Raw genomic sequence first — 19,448 nt, 5'->3', positions numbered from 1 at the left:
CACCTGTTGCTTCACTGACTAATGAAAAGGGCCAGATTTATCTCCAATATAATGTTCGCTGAATAAGGGGACAAGCCAAACTGCATCTTTCAGCCCTAGAATAACTGGCAGTTGCAGCTAGCTTAACAAATAGGTTAGATACACTTTGGATTCTGATCTTGAAGAATCTTAAACTGCTCAGTTCTTAAATCAACATAAGGTCCCCTTAGGCTTATTTAACAATAGCAATTAGAGTCATATACTGTACCTCTAAGCCAGTGGTTCTCAACCTGGGGGTCAGGACCCCTTTGGGAGTCGAATGGCCATTTCATAGGGGTCGTCTAAGACCATGGGAGAAAAATAAATTTCCCATACTGTTAGGAACTAAAGCTTCTATTTTGGCACCTTGGAACATATATTTACAATCCGACCAATCAGGCATTTACAGTGGAGGTGTCCCTCTGACCTTCCTGCCAATCCGCTTAAAGCTCTATTGGGATAATTGGCACTAGACTTATGGTTGGGGGTCACCACAACATGAGGAACTGTATAAAGGGGTTGCGGCATTAGAAAGGTTGAGAACCACTGCTCTAAGCGGTTTACAGAATCAGCCTATTGCCCCAGCAATCTGGGTCCTCATTTTACTCACATCGGAAGGATGGAAGGCTGAGTCAACCTTGAGCCAGTGATGAAATTTCAACTGTTGAACCACAGCTAGCAGTTAGCTGAAGTAGCCTGAAGTGCTGCACTCTAACCAATGCACCATCCCGGCTCTTCAGAAGCCTCCAAAAATTTCCAAACTGTATTATACTATACAGTACTACACTATACTGTAATGTATTGTATGTCCAATATGTAACACAAAGACAATTATTTAATAGCAAAGAACCTAAATTCCTTTGGAGAGGTTAGTCAAGGAGAAAGAAACATTTTTATATCTATTAGGGATCCTTTTGTTCCTCAATGCCTTCATCCTGTTCTTTCATTGTTTGCAAAGTTTTGAGATTTGATGGTCTTTGACTGTAATAAAGGTCTATTTATTTATTTAAGTTTTGAGATAAGTAGTAGAAAACTGTAAAACCCAAGAGTGCTAGGTAGTTCAACAGTGTTGCAATATGTCAGGTATGTGATTTATTTATTTTTTTGCTTTGGAAATTAAAGACCACCCTGGACAATGCAATTTACTGATCACAGTTTTAGTAACAATCATACAAAGAATAGGCAAAATAAGACTTTACTTATATTACAGTCAAAAAGAGAGTAAACCTATCTGTGAAGTCCAAGAAAGTTATTTTACACCAGGGGTAAAATGCTCCTGGTTTGGGTGTGCCTGTCAGTCGTTGTAGAATCGGAAGTGATCACAGCACAGGGCTTTGCCTACTTGCCCAAATACTGGTATTTAGGATCTTTTATCCTCTGCTCATGTGCAAAGCGTTCTGTGCATGCACAGGGGGTAAAAGATCCAAAATGGTGGCATCCGGGTGAAGCCTTGTGCTGCGATTGTTCCGGCTCTATGATGACCAGCAGGCATGCCCAAACTGGGAGCATTTCACCCCGTTTTACATAGTAGTTGGGTCTGTATTCATTTTTACACAGGTGGCAGGAAAAACGGACAGTAACTTTACATGACATTTTGAGAGGGAAATTTACACACAAACTTATTCATTTTAGCAAATGAGACACCTGCCAGAATATGGTTCATGCATGTTCATTTCTGATGTTTATTTATGTTTAGGTCTATGATGAAAATAGACGCTCCAGGATAATGTAAGATAAGTATTATTCCTTCTTCCAGGAATGCCTTGTAATCTTGTCAGTTTCTTTCAACAAAATAACTTTGTAAATTTCTACACAGTGTATCAATTCTCTTTTCTGACAACTACGGTAATTGCTTCAGCATTTTATAAATGTAAGTTCAATAAAAAATGACCATCCTGAAAAAAAATTAGGACAATACATTGGTTCCAGTTTCCATCCTTGAATGCTTAGAGAATTTTAGTTGAAGAGCAAGTTATTTCTTACATATCAGCCTTCATCCCAAAGTTTCAGCAGATGACACAAATTGCAGTAGCTATTCTCTAGAAAAAAACTTACAAGACTCTATATCCCAAATAATAATTTAAAACGTAAGTCAATGAACCACTAGTTTCTAAATCAGAAATTTTTGTGCTGTGGGTGGCTTAATTTTCAGTCCTCTAGATCCCGAGTTGACCAGCAACTGTTTGATTATGTCACATAGTGCCTTTCCTAGATCATTCTTGTCTTTGGCAGTTCTGAGCATCACTGATTGAGAGATCTGTACATGTCACTAGCAAAAATAGTAACAGCACATCTAAAACCTTCATTAGAAAAATAAACCCTAGCCAAATAACTGAATATCAATCATGGATTGCTGTGCATATGAAGGCTGCCCGTGGTGTGGTCTGTCATGCTTAACACCACTCCATTGAGATGCCAATTATGGACTGTGTTCTTTATCGTGAGCCTCAGAAGAGAAATTTCTCTGTTTCATAGATGTTCTCTTTTCTAGAGGAGCTGTGGATCTCAATCATCCTCGAAGCTACCAACATAGTGACAGATAGAATCATAATCTAGCGTCACAAGCTTTTCTTCATCCTGTTGTAGTTGTACCACTGCATGGTTCTGTCCCTTGTCTCGACGCAGAATGCGGCCCATCTAAGAGTGAAAAACCACGAATGAGGTTAGTGTTTCTTTTCCAGGTGTGAACAAGCTGTGGAGCTCCAAATATTGTGGTATTCCAGTGATGAACAGCCCTTACAAGTAGAAAGCATAACTCAATTTCATGTACCACTGCAGTGCAAATAAAAAAAAAGATGCCCCAAACCTTATTAAATCTGTGTTCTCATATACGATCTGCCACATTTTAGTTTATTTTGTAATTGTTTCAAAAAATACATACAGGTAGTGCTTGACTTATGACTGCCCAGTCATGACAGTCATAAAATGGGTCACCTCTATGATCCACCCAATTTTACAAGGTTTTTATGTAGGTTATTATGCAAATGCTATGGTCCTAACATGAATCAACAACTCTGCTATGGATTGGTCTTGCTGAAACTAATATTTTTTGGCAAAAACATTATAAAATGTGGTTACGTGACTATGGGATGCTGCAAATGGCAGACTGGTTGTCACACACCCAAAAGGCAGTTGTTTGTTTGTTGTGGAGGGGAGCCATCAGAACCAGGTCACAAGTACCCTCAGGGAGGTCTAGTGTAACTTAGAATGATGGCTATGAAACTGATCAAAAGTCGAGGACTACCTGTCTAGTAAATGTAAGTGCCTGTCGCCATTGCAATGCTAAGCTTCACTATTTTATAACTACCATCTCCCTAAATCTGCATGATAAATATTACAGGATAATATAAGATGTAACCCAAAATGTTGACCACAAGAGTAGTAGACCACAAGAGTAGTAGATGCTTGGAACAAACTTCCAGCAGACATGGTTGGTAAATCCACAGTAACTGAATTTAAACATGCCTGAGATAAACATATATCCATCCTAAATTAAAATACAGGAGAGAGTATAAGGGCAGACCAGATGGACCAAGAGGTCTTTTTCTGCCGACAATCTTCTACCTATGTTTCTAAGAGTGAGAACAGACCTTCAATCATTTGCATCTGAAGTAACTATTTGTTATCATCCCTATAATTTACCATTCTGTTAGTGGCATCAGGTTTAATAATAAATATAAACAAACAAACAATCCCATGTCCCTTATAGCATGAAATCTGAGCGCCTTAAAGAGAAATTAGACAGGTTCCACCTCGCTGGATCAGTGACTTACCCTTCCAACATGCTCCCCTAGTACCACCATAACCCAGTCTGAATCATTCCGAGGAATTACAGTCTCCAGCATAGACTCATGGATACCTGTGAAAGAGGTCAATGCATGAACCTGGAGTCATTAATACTACGACTTGGAATATAACTCTTCCATTGTCTACCTGAAAAATCATGTAAAGGAGAATTTTTCAAATATAGTTTCTCTAATTTTAAGTGAAAATGGTAACCTGTTCATCAGATCTTTTTATCCTAATTTGGATGGGCCTTAAAGAGCACTTTGGCTCCCATACCATTTCCCCCCCAATTGAAAGTTTTGGGCCAGTTGTTCATAGATGCTCCAAACTAAAGCCAGACTTCCAGTGGTAATGTAAAGCCTTATGTGCTAAAAACTGAATGTAGAGGCAGATCAGATGAAATTTGGGTGGGGGGGTGGGGATATTTTAGTTCCCTAGCAGAAACTGTTAATTGGGGGGGGACTATAAAATAATTGCTCAGATTCACTACCACAGCTAGAACCAAAAAACTAGATAGTAAAGTAATTTTGCTACCAAGAGTAGCAAGCATTCTAAAAATAAAAACATTGCAAATGCTCACATTTCTATCAGAATCTCAGGAAAGCAAATATGCTGAAATCCTGATAACAATACATTTTAGAAATTAATTCACTTAATTTGGCATACTGCAGAATAATCCTTCATAGTTCATAGTCATTAAATTTAAACACTTCTTTAAAAGTATTGTGCTGTCCCCAGAGACAGATAGTTGGACTGTATTTAGGCATGTTTCTTTAAGATATTGCATTAGGGGAAATGTAGTGAAATTGCACTCTGGGTAATGTAGTTTTACATGTGACCACATTTGTGTATTCCTATTGGCTCTGACTCAGTATGAGGGGTAATTGGAGAGAACATTCCAACAGGTCTTTTGTTTTCACTCACTAAGCCAGCCAGCATGTAGACGCTACACCTAGAGCCTGGGTCAATTCAACCTCTTTTTACCTGCACAATGGGAAAGATTATAGTGCAGAAGAATCGCATCATAACTGTGAGTTATTGTGAGAATGCCTGTAATAAAATGATCTGGGATATCTTGTTGTGCTGAGTTATCTGACTGGGAAAAGTTGAGCTTATACCAAAACAAGTATTATGCATTGTAGGTCTCTTTAAATATTAACACCTGTATCTCCATATTCCAATATATGCAGCGTTCTTTATTATAAAATTTCAAAATCAAAGAGTAATATTTATCAGGAAAAGTATTAAAACAAACTGTTAAAAGCAGGGCAAGAACTTTAAGTATCCTGAAATCATCCACAGGGTAGCAAAAATAAAAGACAAAACCACCATCAATCATCTCTGAGAAAAACGAAGTCCAGAAAAGAGTAGACATTTGGGCAGATTGACATGAGTGCAAACCTTCCTTCAGAAAGTTGGGTCCCCACATCACAAATTATCTCCTTGGCAGCACTAGAACAGTGATGGTGAACTTATGGCACGTGTGCAAGAGGTGGCATGTAGAGCCCTCTCTGTGGGCATGCACGCCATCGCCAGCTGCTCTTCTGGGTTCTGCCATGCCCATGCGCACTGGGTAGCTGGTCCATTGCGCATGTGCACTGGCCGGTTGCTCTCTTCTAGGTTCCAGCACGCACATGCCTGCAGGTATCCAGAAAAAATCAGCTGGATGGTGCGCATGTGCACAACAGAACCCGGAGGAGCAGCTGACTGTCACATCCATGCACATCGGCCAGTGGCTCTCTATTCCAGGTTCTGGCACACACACGCTCCAGTTTCGGCACTGCCGAAAAGGTTAACCATCACTGCACTAGAACTTCTGCACCAAAACTGGACACCTTTCTTCATAATCAAGTAGCTAAATATGCTATTTAGAAAATATCAACCATCAAGTGTTGAGTCTCAGACTTAAGCAGCAGCACTAATGCACTCACCATCCAGAATTTGTCCCTCGGCTATTCGGCAAACACAGGTGTCTGGTTTGAGGACATCTTCAATTACCATCTGGAGACAAAAAAACAGCACAGGATTTCATACCCTCTGTGTCCTAACAGTAGGGTCAGTGGGTTATAACAGTCTTTGCCTGGAACTGGCCCTCAGCTGCAAACACTCATACCTTGAAAGGAGACAGGCTTCCCCGACAAAAGTAGGCCTTCGACTTCTCATAGGCAGCCTCATTACTTATTTTTTCAAATAATTACAGTGATAACTCATCTTACGAACTTAATTGGTTCTGGGACGAGGTTTGTAAGGTGAAGTTTGTAAGACGAAACAATGTTTCCCATAGGAATCAATGGAAAAGCGATTAATGCGTGCAAGCGCAAAACACCCCTTTTGCCAGCCGAAGCACCCCTGTTTACACTGCTGGGATTTCCCTGAGGCTCCCCTCCATGGGAATTCCCACCTCCGGACTTCCGTGTTTTTGTGATGCTGCAGGGGAATCACAGCAGGGCAATCCCAGCAGCGCAAAAATGGGTGCTTCACTGGCAACGGAAGTCTGGAGGTGGGGTTTCCCAGCAAGGGGAGCCTCAGCAAAATTGCAGCATCACAAAAACACGGAAGTCCTCGAAACCCCACCTCCGGACTTCCATGTTTTTGCGATGCTGCGATTTCACTGAGGCTCCCCTCGCTGGGAAACCCCACCTCCGGACTTCCATTGCCAGCGAAGCGCCCGTTTTTGCGCTGCTGGGATTCCCCTGCAGCATCGCAAAAACACGGAAATCTGGAGGTGGTGTTTCCCATGGAGGGGAGCCTCAGGGGAATCCCAGCAGTGCAAAAACGGGCGCTTCGCTGGCAACAGAAATCCGGAGGCGGGGCATCCCAGTGGCGGTGGCTTGGGTTTGTAAGGTGAAAATAGTTTGGAAGAAGAGGCAAAAAAATCTTAAACCCCAGGTTTGTATCTCGAAAAGTTTGTATGACGAGGGGTTTGTAAGTCAAGGTATCACTGTATTTGACAAAATCCTATTTTCTTTCTTTGGGAAATATTGAAACTTGGTATCTATCCCTACCCCATCCCTTCAATACAACTAAGCTCCAAGACAAAAACAAAAAACAAAAACAAGCCACAACTTTTCAGAAATGGCGTCTTCTCTGCAGAGAAACGCTTTGGTGAGCTCCCCCATTTCTATTGCCTTCAACTCCCCAAGCAAAATGTTGCAAAAGTAAAACCTTGAGAAGGATCTTTACCACTGCAGGACCTGGCATTTTTGAAACCACTGCAAGTAAATTCTGCAGAGATGGTTATTCAGGATATAATGATGCCATGAGCCAATCTGAATACCACTGCTATTCTGGCAAAGATGAAAAGCTATTCTCCATTTCCGCTGCTGCTGCCTTATGAGAGTTTAAACTGAACTGACTTGACCTCCAAGCTCTATCAATTGTCGACATAATAATTCCACCTCTTCTTCATAGCGAAGAGAAGCGTATTATTTTTTAAGAAGGCATTTATAGTCTCAAAAAGGTTTTGAATGGCAAAGTTCAAAGAGTTCTTGTGTGGTCCTTCATTATCTTCTCCCACCAGTTTTAGATCTGCCTTCACCAATTTGGTGTTCTCTGGATACAATGGGACTACAACACCCATTCCTAGGAAGCAATCATGCCGGATGGAAATTCTAGGAACCCAGCATATCTGGAAAATGTTAGTTTGTTGGCACAGCAATTTATACTTTTCTTCACCCACACTGTAAAAGATTATTACAACTAAAAAAATTAGATGTATAACTTGCACACACTAGGTTCAGATAGCAATACTGTATTAATGACGAGAAGCAGGTTTCTGCCAAGTACCTTAGTATTATAATATTTGCCCCCTTTGTACAGCTTATCTATAAAACGGACTCGCAGATCTTGGCGCAACCAATGAGCAGTTTTGGAAGAGGAAGAGGAACTGTCCCCGGACTTACTCTGCTTCCCAGTATGGTTCTCTCTGTGGGCACAAGAGAAATGATTGAATTTAGTAGAAATTAGTTGAAAAGGGTCTCTTAGGCAATCGCCTAATCCAGTGGTCGCCAACCAGTGGCCCGTGGACCACGAGAAAATTTTGGTGGTCTGCAGAAAAAAATATTTGCATTTTTTTTAATGTTGCACTAAATATTTTAGAGAGCCTTGATGGCGCAGTGGTTAGAGCACAGTACTGCAAGCTACTTCTGCCGATCACTGGCTGCCAGCAGTTTGGCAGATCGAATCTCACTAGGCTCAAGGTTGACTTCCATCCTTCCAAGGTCGGTAAAATGAAGACCCAGATTATTGGGGGCAATATGCTTACTCTCTATAAACCGCTTAGAGAGATGTAAAGCACTGTGAAGCGGTATATAAGTCTAAATGCTATTGCTAATGCTATTTATTTTATTTATTTTTAATCTAATTTATCTAAATCTAATTTATCTAAATCTAATTTATCTAAACACTATCTCTTTTTAAAAAAAATTGTATTAGTGGTCCGCGGGATTTAAAATGATCCCTGAGGTCCAAAAGGTTGGTGACCCCTGACCTAATCTCTATTTAGTACAAGAATTCAGATTAAAACAAGTTGAATGTATACTATTAGATGGCTACCTGGCCCCTGCTTGTGTACATCCTATGAAGGGAAGACCACCATTCGTTTCCACTGTCAAACTATCTGCACGGCCAGGAAAATGGACCTGGGAACACGGATTGGCCTTTGCTGTTTCTCGGGCAGCCCCATGGGTCAGATCTAAGCACTTCAATGCTGGTTCCAGCCCCCACATCTTGATCACCCTGTCCTACATATAACAACTCACAATTGCAGATTTTTGTCTATTTATTTTTACAGTTGCTTCTTAGGGAATCACCTGTTGAAAAAAGTTTTTTGGGGGGAGGGGGGTGTTCTGGTTTCAGGCTAATTCAGATAATAATTGGAATAAATGATTGCTAAAGGTGTATATTTGTAAAAAAAACCCACATCTTCTTTATTTCTCCTTCTTCTCCCATTTATACATCCTCTCACGCAGTACTTTTCTTTCTCATTTCTCTCTTTAGTAGTTAAGCTAATTATCTCAGAAATAACATCAAAACATTCCACAAGTCATTCTAAAATTTATGGGCTAATCAGTGCTAGCCAGGAGCCATAAAAGCAGGTCATAAATGACACATTTGTTAGCTTACTCTCCGGAGCGTGCCGTGGACAAGATTGAACGGAATCAGCTTCTTTTTCGTTCACATCCAGATGTGAGGTAATTGATTAATTTCTCACTCTCTAACTCTAATATCTCCTCCCTTTCTTCTAATCGTCTCTGATAGCCTCTAATCAATTCATCTGCCATCTCCCCCATTTGATTCATCTGAACTCATGTCTATGGGATTAGCTCCGTAGTCATCACTAACATTGCCATCTGTCTCTAAATCAGGTAAATTTATAATATCTAAATCACCCTTCTCCTCCGAATCTGAACATTCCTCAGGCTGCACGGGAGTATACACAACAGGGGGTGTCCCTTTTTATGCTCTCAAGCCAAAACCAAACTCTTGGCTTAAGACTTCCCATTTGATCTGGTTTCTTCACAATTCTCCATTTGTTCACTCACTTGCAAGATCTCTAAGTATGGCAACTTACACTGAATCGAAAACAGAAAGAAGACATTAAATGAGATGTGATTAAAAATGATTAAAAATGTATGTTTTGGACTCAGCACTGTGATGCCCAAAGAATAGGCACTCTTGCACTAATATACATTATATTCTAAATAATTGAATAATAAGCCAAGTGAGGTCTTTTCCCATTTCTCCCTCCACCACCGCTGAAAGCTGTACCCTGGCAAATACTTGATCCAACTGCCAGCAACCATATAGCTGCAGACTTTAAAATACCACTCAGCACTTGCAAGAGCAGGAAACACTTACCTGTCTGAATCTGCTGGGTGCTTCCTTTTTTTGTCCCTGCTCTCGTTTTTTCCTTTGGAGGCCCTGTTGTCAGAGCTATCCTTGGCCCCATTTCTTTCTTCCGCCTCCTTCTCTTTATGAGCCTTGCTTAGGCGACCTGTACTGGGGAGAAGCCAATAGTTGAGAGGATAACCCATGAAAGGAACAGACATTTACAGCAAGTTCTGCAATCAAGATGACTTGGTTTTTATATTGATAAGGATGGCTGCTTTGAGGGGACAGCTAGTATTAGTACTTAGCATCCCCAAAGAGCAATTGTCTACAAGGGAACAATGGGGAAATCTACTATAACTTACTTAAGTCTTTAGCCAGCTTATCGTATTCCTTTTGGGTAACAGGCCGTACTCCATGTTGACTCACAGTGACCACTTTGCTGCCAATGGCCAGTTTCACCATGATACGGGCATTGTCTCCATCAACACCATCAATCTGCAAAAGACACAAGTCAGGGCCCAGTCATTAAGTGAGTGTGGCGGCCTGATCCTTTTAGTGCTGGATTGAGACCAGGAAGCTTTAGATTCAAATCCTCAGTGAACCCTGGAATTCACTGGGCAAATTCAGGGTACTGTATAATTTCTCTCCCAACTCAGTCTATCTCACAAGGTCACCACCAGGACAATAAACAGTAAATTCCATATTAACTGGAATGGGACTTTTTGCCTCCTATCCTTGGACGCACCTATTTCACCTCCAGAGTTCTGCCTGTTCACCACTAAATTCTCCTCAGCCAACACAACCTTAGATGTTTGCCCCGGGCAATGGGCCATTTGGCTGCAGCCCTTTCCCCAACACATCCGGGTGTGAACGAAAGAAGAAGCTGATTCCATTCAATCTTGTCATCCCAAAATGGGCGTGTCCACGGCACGCTCCGGAGAGTAAGCTAACAAATGACCTGCTTTTATGGCTCCTGGCTAGCACTGATTAGCCCATAAATTTTAGAATGACTTGTGGAATGTTTTGATGTTATTTCTGAGATAATTAGCTCAACAACTAAAGAGAGAAATAAGAAAGAAAAGCACTGTGTGAGAGGATGTATAAATGGGAGAAAAAGGAGAAATAAAGACGATGCGGGTTTTTTTTACAAATATATGCCTATAGCATGGTAGCTTTTGGTTGCCTGGACAGCTAACTGTCCCAGGAGGCAAAAACCCCAGGAAAAACCCTCTTTCTGTGAATCGGTCCATGGCCTATTGCCTGGGGCAAACAGTTAGGGCATGTCAGCTGAGGAGAAAATTTAGCAGTGATGGCTGGAGGCGGAACTCTGGAGGCAAAATCGGCGTGGCCAAGGGTAGGAGGCAAAAAGTCCTAAACCTCATATTTACTACTATGAACTCTCAACAGAAAAGTAAATACAAATACATGAATAAAAAGAAATGCTACAAGTTCTGGATAGTTAATATGACAAATTGCAAATAAAGGCTCTGTCTGTGCTACAAACCAATTCAGCTGTTTTTTTATCAGACCTTCCTCTTTTTTTTTAAAAAAAAAATTATCATAGCTTGCGAAGCCGAGATTAGGAACAGCCTATGTTTGGCACAGCAATTTCACAAGCAAATCAACTGCCCTGAAATTAGCATCATACTCATATAGAAAATAAAAATACACTGCTCAAAAAATAAAGGCAACACTCAAATAACACATCCTAGATCTGAATGAATGAAATATTCTCATTGAATACTTTGTTCTGTACAAAGTTGAATGTGCTAACAGCATGATTGATTGTCAATCAGTGTTGCGTCCTAAGTGGAAAGTTTGATTTCACAGAAGTTTGATTTACTTGGAGTTATATTGTATTGTTTAAGTGTGACCTTTATTTTTTTGAGCAGTACAGTGATCCCCCGCTCTTTGCGAGGGTTCCGTTCCAGGACCCCCCGCAACGAACGGGTTTTCGCGAAGTAGCGCTGCGGAAGTAAAAACACCTTCTGCGCATGTGCAGATGGTGTTTTTACTTGGGGGCGGCGCGGGTGTTTTAAAACGTCCCCGCCGAGATGGGGGGCTCGCTAGCACCCCCCTAACCCGGGTTGGGGGTTCGGGGGTGTGCTAGCGAGCCTCCCATGTCGGCGGGGATGTTTTAAAACACCCGCGCCACTTTCCAATGAGTCCCGAAGACAACGCGTTTGTCTTCGGGACTCATTGGAAAGTGGCGCGGGTGTTTTAAAACATCCCCGCCGACATGGGAGGCTCCCTAGCACACCCCCGAACCCCCAACCCGGGTTTGGGGGTGTGCTAGCGAGCCTCCCATGTCGGCGGGGATGTTTTAAAACACCCGCGCCACTTTCCAATGAGTCCCGAAGACAACGCGTTTGTCTTCGGGACTCATTGGAAAGTCGCGCGAGTGTTTTAAAACATCCCCGCCGACATGGGAACCCCCAACCCGGCTTCTGGTAGAAGCCTTCTCTCTTTTTTTTCGTGCGCTTGGCGAGGAAAGGCAGGCGGGGAGGAGGCGACGGGGCCAAAGGGGGCCGAGGGAAGATCGGCTGCGGTCGAGAGAGAAACGGCTTGGGCTCGCCGCAAGACAGGCTTTTAGTTTTGGCTGCGGGGGGAGGGAATCCCGCCGCAAGGTAAGCTTCGGGGCGGGGCGGGCGGGGCCCTTTTGTGCCAGTCGGGGAGGCGGTGGCGGCTGCAGCAGAGGCGGGCGGGGGAGGCCGGCCCGCCGGAGGGGCGATGCGGGCGGCGGAGACAGGCGAGGTCCCGGCCGCCCCCCGCCCACTTGGCCCCAGACCGGTGCAGCAGGAAAGGGACGGAGAAGGCTCACTGGCAGCCCTTGCCCATCGCCGCGCCTTCGCTTCCCCCCCTCCCCCGCTGGATCCGGCAGCGTGCTGAGGGGAATTGCCGCGGACTGGAGGCAGTGAGGCAGACCGGCTCCGAGGCGAGCGGCCGGAGCTGCGCCCTCCTTCGCCCGCCAGGTGAGGCGAAGGCGAGGGGCGCGCGGCTGCAGCGAGGAGCCGAAGATCCGGGCGGGGAAGACCCAGGGAAGGTTCCTTCGTCCGCCTAGCAGCTGATCTGCTCGGCAGCGCAGCACCAGCGAGGAGCCGAAGATCTTCGGCTCCTCGCTGCTGCTGCACTGCCGAGCAGATCAGCTGCTAGGCGGCCGCTCGAGAGCAAGAGGGGGAGAGATAGAGAAAGAGAGAGAAGGAAAGAAAGAGATGAGAGAGGGAGGAAGAGAGTGTGAGAGAGGAAGAAGCAACATAGAGAAAGAGGGGGAAGACCCAGGGAAGCCTCTGCCCGGCGGGGAAACTCCACCATCTACGCATGCGTGGAAGGGCACGCATGCGCAGATGGTGGAGTTTACTTCCGGGTTGAAAAATCGCGAATTACCCTGTTCGCAATGGTCGGGGACGCAATAACCGGGGGATCACTGTATATTTCTCCAATATTGCCACAGCAAAACTCATCACTAGGACACAGGCAGAGGCTGTCTACCTAAGGCAAAGGGGGAGAGGTTGCAGAGAAAACTGGACATCTTCCATTCCAAAAGAAGAGCAAAGAGGTTTATTTCTCAACTTGTGCTTGCTTCCTAAACCTTCTTTGGGGATGAGGGTTGGGTGAGCTTCCATTCATATCAATTAAAAAAAAAACACCAGTCAGCTTAAGAAAAGCGTCAGTTTACCTTTCCATACAGCTCCTTATGAGGCCCACTTTCAATGAAGACAGCACCTCCTGGCACCAAGCCCAAAGGCTCATCTTTGTCCTTTGAAGGTTCCTCGCCGGGCTTTGGGGGTCGCTGAGATCCTGAAGGTTTCAAGTCCTTAGCTGCTGAGCGATCTGCTCCAAGGCCCAAGCCCTTGGGCCGAAGACGGTTTTCTGCTGGCTTCACGTCCCTAAGGTAGGCAACAAAGCAGAAGGATGAGATAAAAGAAAAGTTGAAAATGTTTGCCGAAATGTCATTCCTAATAAATTTTATTGCTACAATTAATTTGATAATATGGTTTCAAACAACTTGGAAGACTTAATATTCTTAAATTAGTTTTTGTCTGAGCTTTTAAAAGCATTTCAATTAAGATTACTTTAAAAAATAACCTGGTGAGACCACATTTGGAATACTGTGTTCAGTTCTGGAGACCTCACCTACAAAAAGATATTGACAAAATTGAACGGGTCCAAAGACGGGCTACAAGAATGGTGGAAGGTCTTAAGCATAAAACATATCAGGAAAGACTTAATGAACTCAATCTGTATAGTCTGGAGGACAGAAGGAAAAGGGGGGACATGATCGAAACATTTAAATATATTAAAGGGTTAAATAAGGTCCAGGAGGGAAGTGTTTTTAATAGGAAAGTGAACACAAGAACAAGGGGATACAATCTGAAGTTAGTTGGGGGAAAGATCAAAAGCAACATGAGAAAATATTATTTTACTGAAAGAGTAGTAGATCCTTGGAACAAACTTCCAGCAGACGTGGTAGATAAATCCACAGTAACTGAATTTAAACATGCCTGGGATAAACATACTATCCATCCTAAGATAAAATACAGAAAATAGTATAAGGGCAGACTAGATGGACCATGAGGTCTTTTTCTGTCGTCAGACTTCTATGTTTCTATGTTTCTAACCTTACACATTAATAATGTAATAATAATGAACATATATGTAAAGAACACTTACTGTTTAAATGTGCGCCCAATACCTTCTCCTGCCTTCCAGCCCATGCCTTTCAGCATAGCAAGACCATAAGCTTCCACTGGTACCTCTTCGTAATCTGTCTCAGTCGACTGCCAAAATTAATATATATAGAGAGAGAGAGACAGAAAGAAAAAGAACAGGAACTAAACCAACCACAGTAGGAATTCTAAGAATTGTCCAGAATAATGCAGCTTTATTCTTACCGATTCTGGGCGGAGGCTGACATCCACTTTGTCCCCATCTTCAAAGCCATTAGGCACCCGGTTTACCATGAGGAGAGGAATTGCAAAATTGGGATCTACCTTGCTTCCACTTTCCCATTGCTCCTGTGATTTCTTGGATTCTAAACAGCAGTGAACCAAGACATAAGAGAAAACTCAAGAGTCAAATATTTGTTTCCTAGCCCCAATGAGGGGAAATTAAGAGCTACTCAAATTCAAGGTGATCTAGACGTCCATTACAAAAAAATTCACCAAGAAAGTAGCTGTGAAGTTATTGGTTTTATCAGGTTGCATACTTCACAGCTCCTGCAACAACCAGATTTTCTGTTTGTGGTTTAGAAGCACTGGTATTAATTTAAATGCATCATCGGCAACTAAAATAAATTTAGTATAAAATGCAAGCGCCAGGTATTCAGTGCTATAGTAATTCAATGGTATATTTACAGAGAATACCTCTAGATGGGGAACTATGGCCCTTTTATGACTTGTGGACTTCAACTCCCAGAATTCCTGAACTAGCCACTTAACTCTTCCGAAGCTTCATGTTTGAGTTATTACAGTGTTAATAATCTCTAGTTAACGCTGTATAAACCCCATTTTACCCAAATAATATATTATTTATTAAATTCATTTCCACCTGCCCATCTCGTCGCGGGTCTATTCTTGAGCACCTTACAATAAAAATGTAAAATTATACAAGAAAATGCAAATGTAATATTAATGAAAATACATATACAGTGGTACCTCTACCTACGAACTTAATTCATTCAATGACCAGGTTCTTAAGTAGAAAAGTTTGTAAGAATAAGCAATTTTTCCCATAGGAATCAATGTAAAAGCAAGTAATACATGCGATTGGGGAAACCACAGGGAGGGTGGAGGCCCTGTTTCCTCCCAGGAGATTCCTAGAGAGGCCCCACGGAGGCTTCTCCCTGCCTTTTCCGGCCCTGTTTCCTCCCAGGAAATTCCTAGAGAGGCCCCACGAGGCTTCTCCCCGCCTTTTCCAGCCATTTCCTCCCAGGAAATTCCTAGAGAGGCCCCACGGAGGCTTCTCCCTGCCTTTTCCGGCCCTGTTTCCTCCCAGGAGATTCCTAGAGAGGCCCCACAGAGGCTTCTCCCTGCCTTTTCCGGCCCTGTTTCCTCCCAGGAGATTCCTAGAGAGGCCCCACAAGGCTTCACCCCGCCTTTTCCAGCCCTGTTTCCTCCCAGGAAATTCCTAGAGAGGCCCCACGGAGGCTTCTCCCTGCCTTTTCCGGCCCTGTTTCCTCCCAGGAGATTCCTAAAGAGGCTCCATGGAAGCTTCTCCCTGCCTTTTGCAGTTACAGTTTCAGAGGCTCGGGTTTGTAAGTAGAAAATGGTTCTTGAGAAGAGGAGGGGGGAAATCTTGGAACACCCGGTTCTTACCTAGAAAAGTTCGTAAGTAGAGCGTTCTTAGGTAGAGGTACCACTGTAATTACATATAATGAAAAGATGTGCGGGGAGAGAGTGAGGTTGGGGGGGGGGCAAGGCAGTGTTAGGTGGGATTGTGCTATTAGTTAAACAATCACTTTCAGTATAGTCCTCCCCATTATATCCCTAGGCCAACCGGCAGACAGGTCTTCAGGCTCTTATGGAAGGACAAGAGAGTGGGGGCAGACTTCACCCCAGGGGGAAGGATATTCCAGAATGCAGGAGCTATGGCAGAGAACACTCTTCTCCTGGATCCTGCCAGGAAGAATTCCTTGACCAACGGGTTCCACAGCACACTTCTTCTGTCAGCATGAATGAGACTGTTGCAGCAATTAATCATCTCCATTCATGAATCACCAATCAATAGGTGACTTTGAGAAAGTCTCTCTCTCTCTCTCACCCTCTCCCCGCTTCCCCTCTTCCTCTCAATTATGCTAATTTCTGTTCTAGTCAATGGGGATGTTGTACATGTTCGTAGAAGGGAGATTCAGGCTAAAATCTTTTCTAACAGAGGTTATTTTTCAGCAACATCACTGACAAACCATCTACTGATTCCTCCAACTCTTAAAATTAGCCCATTAGAAGTTGCCATACTAGGTTCTTGTAATTATAAACTGAAAGAAAACCCCATCTCATATTCTGTGTTTTTTATTTACTCGTGGACAAGTTGCAATTCTGTCATGTATTCACCTTCAATGAGTTCTTTGACTGCTTGTGCATCAACACCATTAAGCCCATCCTGCTCCTGATGGGTTGCAGAGACCTCAGGCTTCTTCCACTGATTCTTTCGGATCAAGGGAATGACAAGCTCTTTTGGCTGAGGAGCTGGTCGAACGCTGCAGGGAAAGAAAGAATAAAAATTGTGATTGGGGTTTTTCTATTCAGATATATTGTGGAGAAGTTTCAAGAGGCTAAACTATCCTCTCACAGAACTATGGCCCTTACAGTATGCTGGGTGTGTGTGGGGAGGAATCAGATCTTAAAGAAATTACATCAATATGGAGACCAAAATTCCCAAATAATATTTAACGGTAATATGTCCATATTAAGTATTCAAAATGTACAGTCAGTTTGAGCATACAACAAAAATTTAACAAATTGCATTCTTTTTCACTGTGTCACAACTGCAAGAAGACTTAAGCAAAAAGCTCAGGAAGAAAGTACTGTAATTATTACTTTATGTATAAAAATGAATTACTGAAAGAATTACAGCGATAGAGAGAACCTCTATAGTTCCTATTCCTTTTTTGTCGATCACTACACTTAAAATCTCATGTCTACAAAGTTTTTACCTGGCTACAGATATAGCCAACCCTTATTGTGATATGGCACAAGCAGATCAATTTACAGAGGTGACTATCAAGCGTTAATTGATAACCTTAACTGGGATGAAAAAGAGCACAAGGTGGCCAAAATAAGTAGATGCATTTGATTTGCATGTGAAATTCACCGGCATGTATACTCTTTTTAGTAGGAAAAAAGAAACAAGAACCATTTATACCAGATTTGTTGATATGACAAGCAGTTAACACCACTGCATTTACAGTAAAGTCCTTGTTTCACAGAAAACAAAATATATATTTTATTTATATTATGATTCCTTCACTCCTTTCTCTGTCCTGCACATTACTAAAAGATAGACTGGAGTAAGAGATAATAGTAGATTTTTGTGCTCTGTTGGCAGGAAGTTGGCAGGCTATCTAATGGGTTGCAATTGATCAATCAATCAGAATAGAGATGGAATTTGGAGGTTTTCAAGTTCAATCTCCTGCTGAAGCAGAAAACCTATACCATTTCAGACAGGTGGCTGTCCAGTCTTTTCTGAAAAACTTCCAATGGTGAAGCACCTACAACTTCTGAAGGCAAACTCTTTCATTGGTTAATTGTCCTCACTGTTAGGACGTTTCTCCTTAATTCCAAGTTGTTTCTCTCCTTGATTAGTTTCCATCCATTGTTTCTTGCCTTCTGGTGCTTTGGAAAATAAGTTGGACCCCTTCTTCTTTGTGGCATCCTCTCAAATATTGGAATACTGCTGTCACGCAACCTTTTTTTCTCAAGAGTAGCCCAACCCAATTCCTACAATTGTTTTTCATGTGTTTTTGTCTCTTCTTTAATCACCCTAGTTCTTCTCTGCACTTTTTCCAAACTCTCAACATCTTTTTTGTAATGTGATGACCAAAACCGGATGCAATATTCCAGATGTGGTCTTAACTAAGGATTTATAGAGTGATACTAAATACTTCATGTGATTTTGATTCTTCGTCTCTATTTATATAACCAAGGATTGTATTACCATTTTTTGGCTGCTGCCGCACTTACAGGATCACTTAGGCAGCACTAACTGATCCTCACAAGAGTAGTGAAACCGTAGCTAGCCCATCCTCTTCCAACAACAGCTCACACGATTGAATACTGTACAGGTGGCCCTCAATTCACAACTCATTTAGTGACCATTCAAAGTTACACCAGTGGGAAAAAATGACCTATAACCATTTTGCACAGCGACCACCTTGGTAGCATCTCAATGATTGTGTGATCAAAATGCAGATGCTGGGGGAAACTAGTTCATTCTTATGACTTTTGCTGGGGGGTGGGGGGTGTCATGCAATCCCCTTTTGCAACCTTCTGTCAAGCAAAGTCATGGGGGGGGGGCTCAATTCACTTAACAACCGAGTTATTCACTTATCAACTGCGCAGTGATTCACTTAACAACCAAAGCAAGAAAGGTGGTGAAAGGGGGCAAAACTCACTTAACCAATAGAAATCGTGGGCTCAATTGTGGTCATAAATCGAGGACTACTTGGGTTCTTTTCTAACATGGACCTGAAACAATCGTCCCCCAGACAGTCGGAAGAGACCCAGAGCAGAATCCGTCTTCTGGAGATAGCAGCTACGGGGCTTTCGGTACCGGGGCGATCCAGAGTCCGCCGAGCCCGGACCACAAGCTGCCTTCGCACATCAGACCCGCCTGCTCAATCCCAAAGTGCACAGCTCCCTTCCTCCCCACTGCTGCCGAACCCTCACCTTTGCAATTCTTTCCCTTCAACGGCGGAGAGGAAATCGGGTTCTTGCTTCGTTTCGCCGCCAGTCTGCCCGGTTACGTGGAGAAACCGCTTTCGTCCGCTCGTTCGAGAAAAACTAAACGATACCGGAACTGCTGGCACACCGGCGGGCTTCTCCTTTTCCTCCGCCATCTTCTATTCGCCGTCTAGTGCCCGCCCCGCTTCCCACCACGTGTCCTCCGAGGCACCCTGGGAAACGAAGTCCTGTAGGGCGAGGTCTCCAACCTTGGCTGCTTTAAGACTTGTGGACTTCAACTCCCAGAGTTCCTCAGCCTGCAAAGCCTGCAAAGCCACTTTAAGACTTGTAGACTTCAACTCCCAGAGTTCCTCAGCCAGCAAAGCCACTTTAAGACTTGTGGATTTTAATTCCCAGCGGGCTGAGGAACTCTGG

The 19,448-nt window shown here is 43.1% G+C and overlaps 1 protein-coding gene across 1 annotated transcript; it reads right to left on the bottom strand.

Moving 5' to 3' along the window:
• Nucleotides 1-1,087: 1,087 nt before the first annotated feature.
• On the bottom strand, nucleotides 1,088-19,270 carry GPKOW (G-patch domain and KOW motifs). The gene is made up of 11 exons (XM_070741192.1): nucleotides 19,020-19,270; nucleotides 16,686-16,831; nucleotides 14,529-14,668; nucleotides 14,308-14,414; nucleotides 13,313-13,523; nucleotides 9,999-10,131; nucleotides 9,664-9,799; nucleotides 7,591-7,729; nucleotides 5,736-5,805; nucleotides 3,792-3,877; nucleotides 1,088-2,655 (listed from the first exon to the last, which is right to left on the bottom strand). The coding sequence occupies exons 1-11, from the start codon at nucleotides 19,187-19,189 to the stop codon at nucleotides 2,524-2,526; spliced, it is 1,470 nt and encodes a 489-aa protein (XP_070597293.1). The 5' UTR covers nucleotides 19,190-19,270; the 3' UTR covers nucleotides 1,088-2,523.
• Between the last annotated feature and the right edge of the window lie 178 nt (nucleotides 19,271-19,448).

This window comes from Erythrolamprus reginae, chromosome 2 (assembly GCF_031021105.1).
Source record: "Erythrolamprus reginae isolate rEryReg1 chromosome 2, rEryReg1.hap1, whole genome shotgun sequence".
NCBI lineage: Eukaryota > Metazoa > Chordata > Lepidosauria > Squamata > Dipsadidae > Erythrolamprus > Erythrolamprus reginae.
Note: the sequence above shows the minus strand (reverse complement) of the source record. Positions and strands in the feature narration are given on the sequence as shown.

Excerpts from the sequence above, each read along its gene's own strand:
- GPKOW (XM_070741192.1), bottom strand. The coding sequence starts at position 19,189 with ATGGCGGAGGAAAAGGAGAAGCCCGCCGGTGTGCCAGCAGTTCCGGTA. Across the intron at positions 10,132-13,312 it reads ATAAGGAGCTGTATGGAAAG|ATTGATGGTGTTGATGGAGA; the intron begins GTAAACTGACGC and ends TGTCTTTTGCAG. Across the intron at positions 9,800-9,998 it reads TAAGCTGGCTAAAGACTTAA|GTCGCCTAAGCAAGGCTCAT; the intron begins GTAAGTTATAGT and ends TCCCCAGTACAG.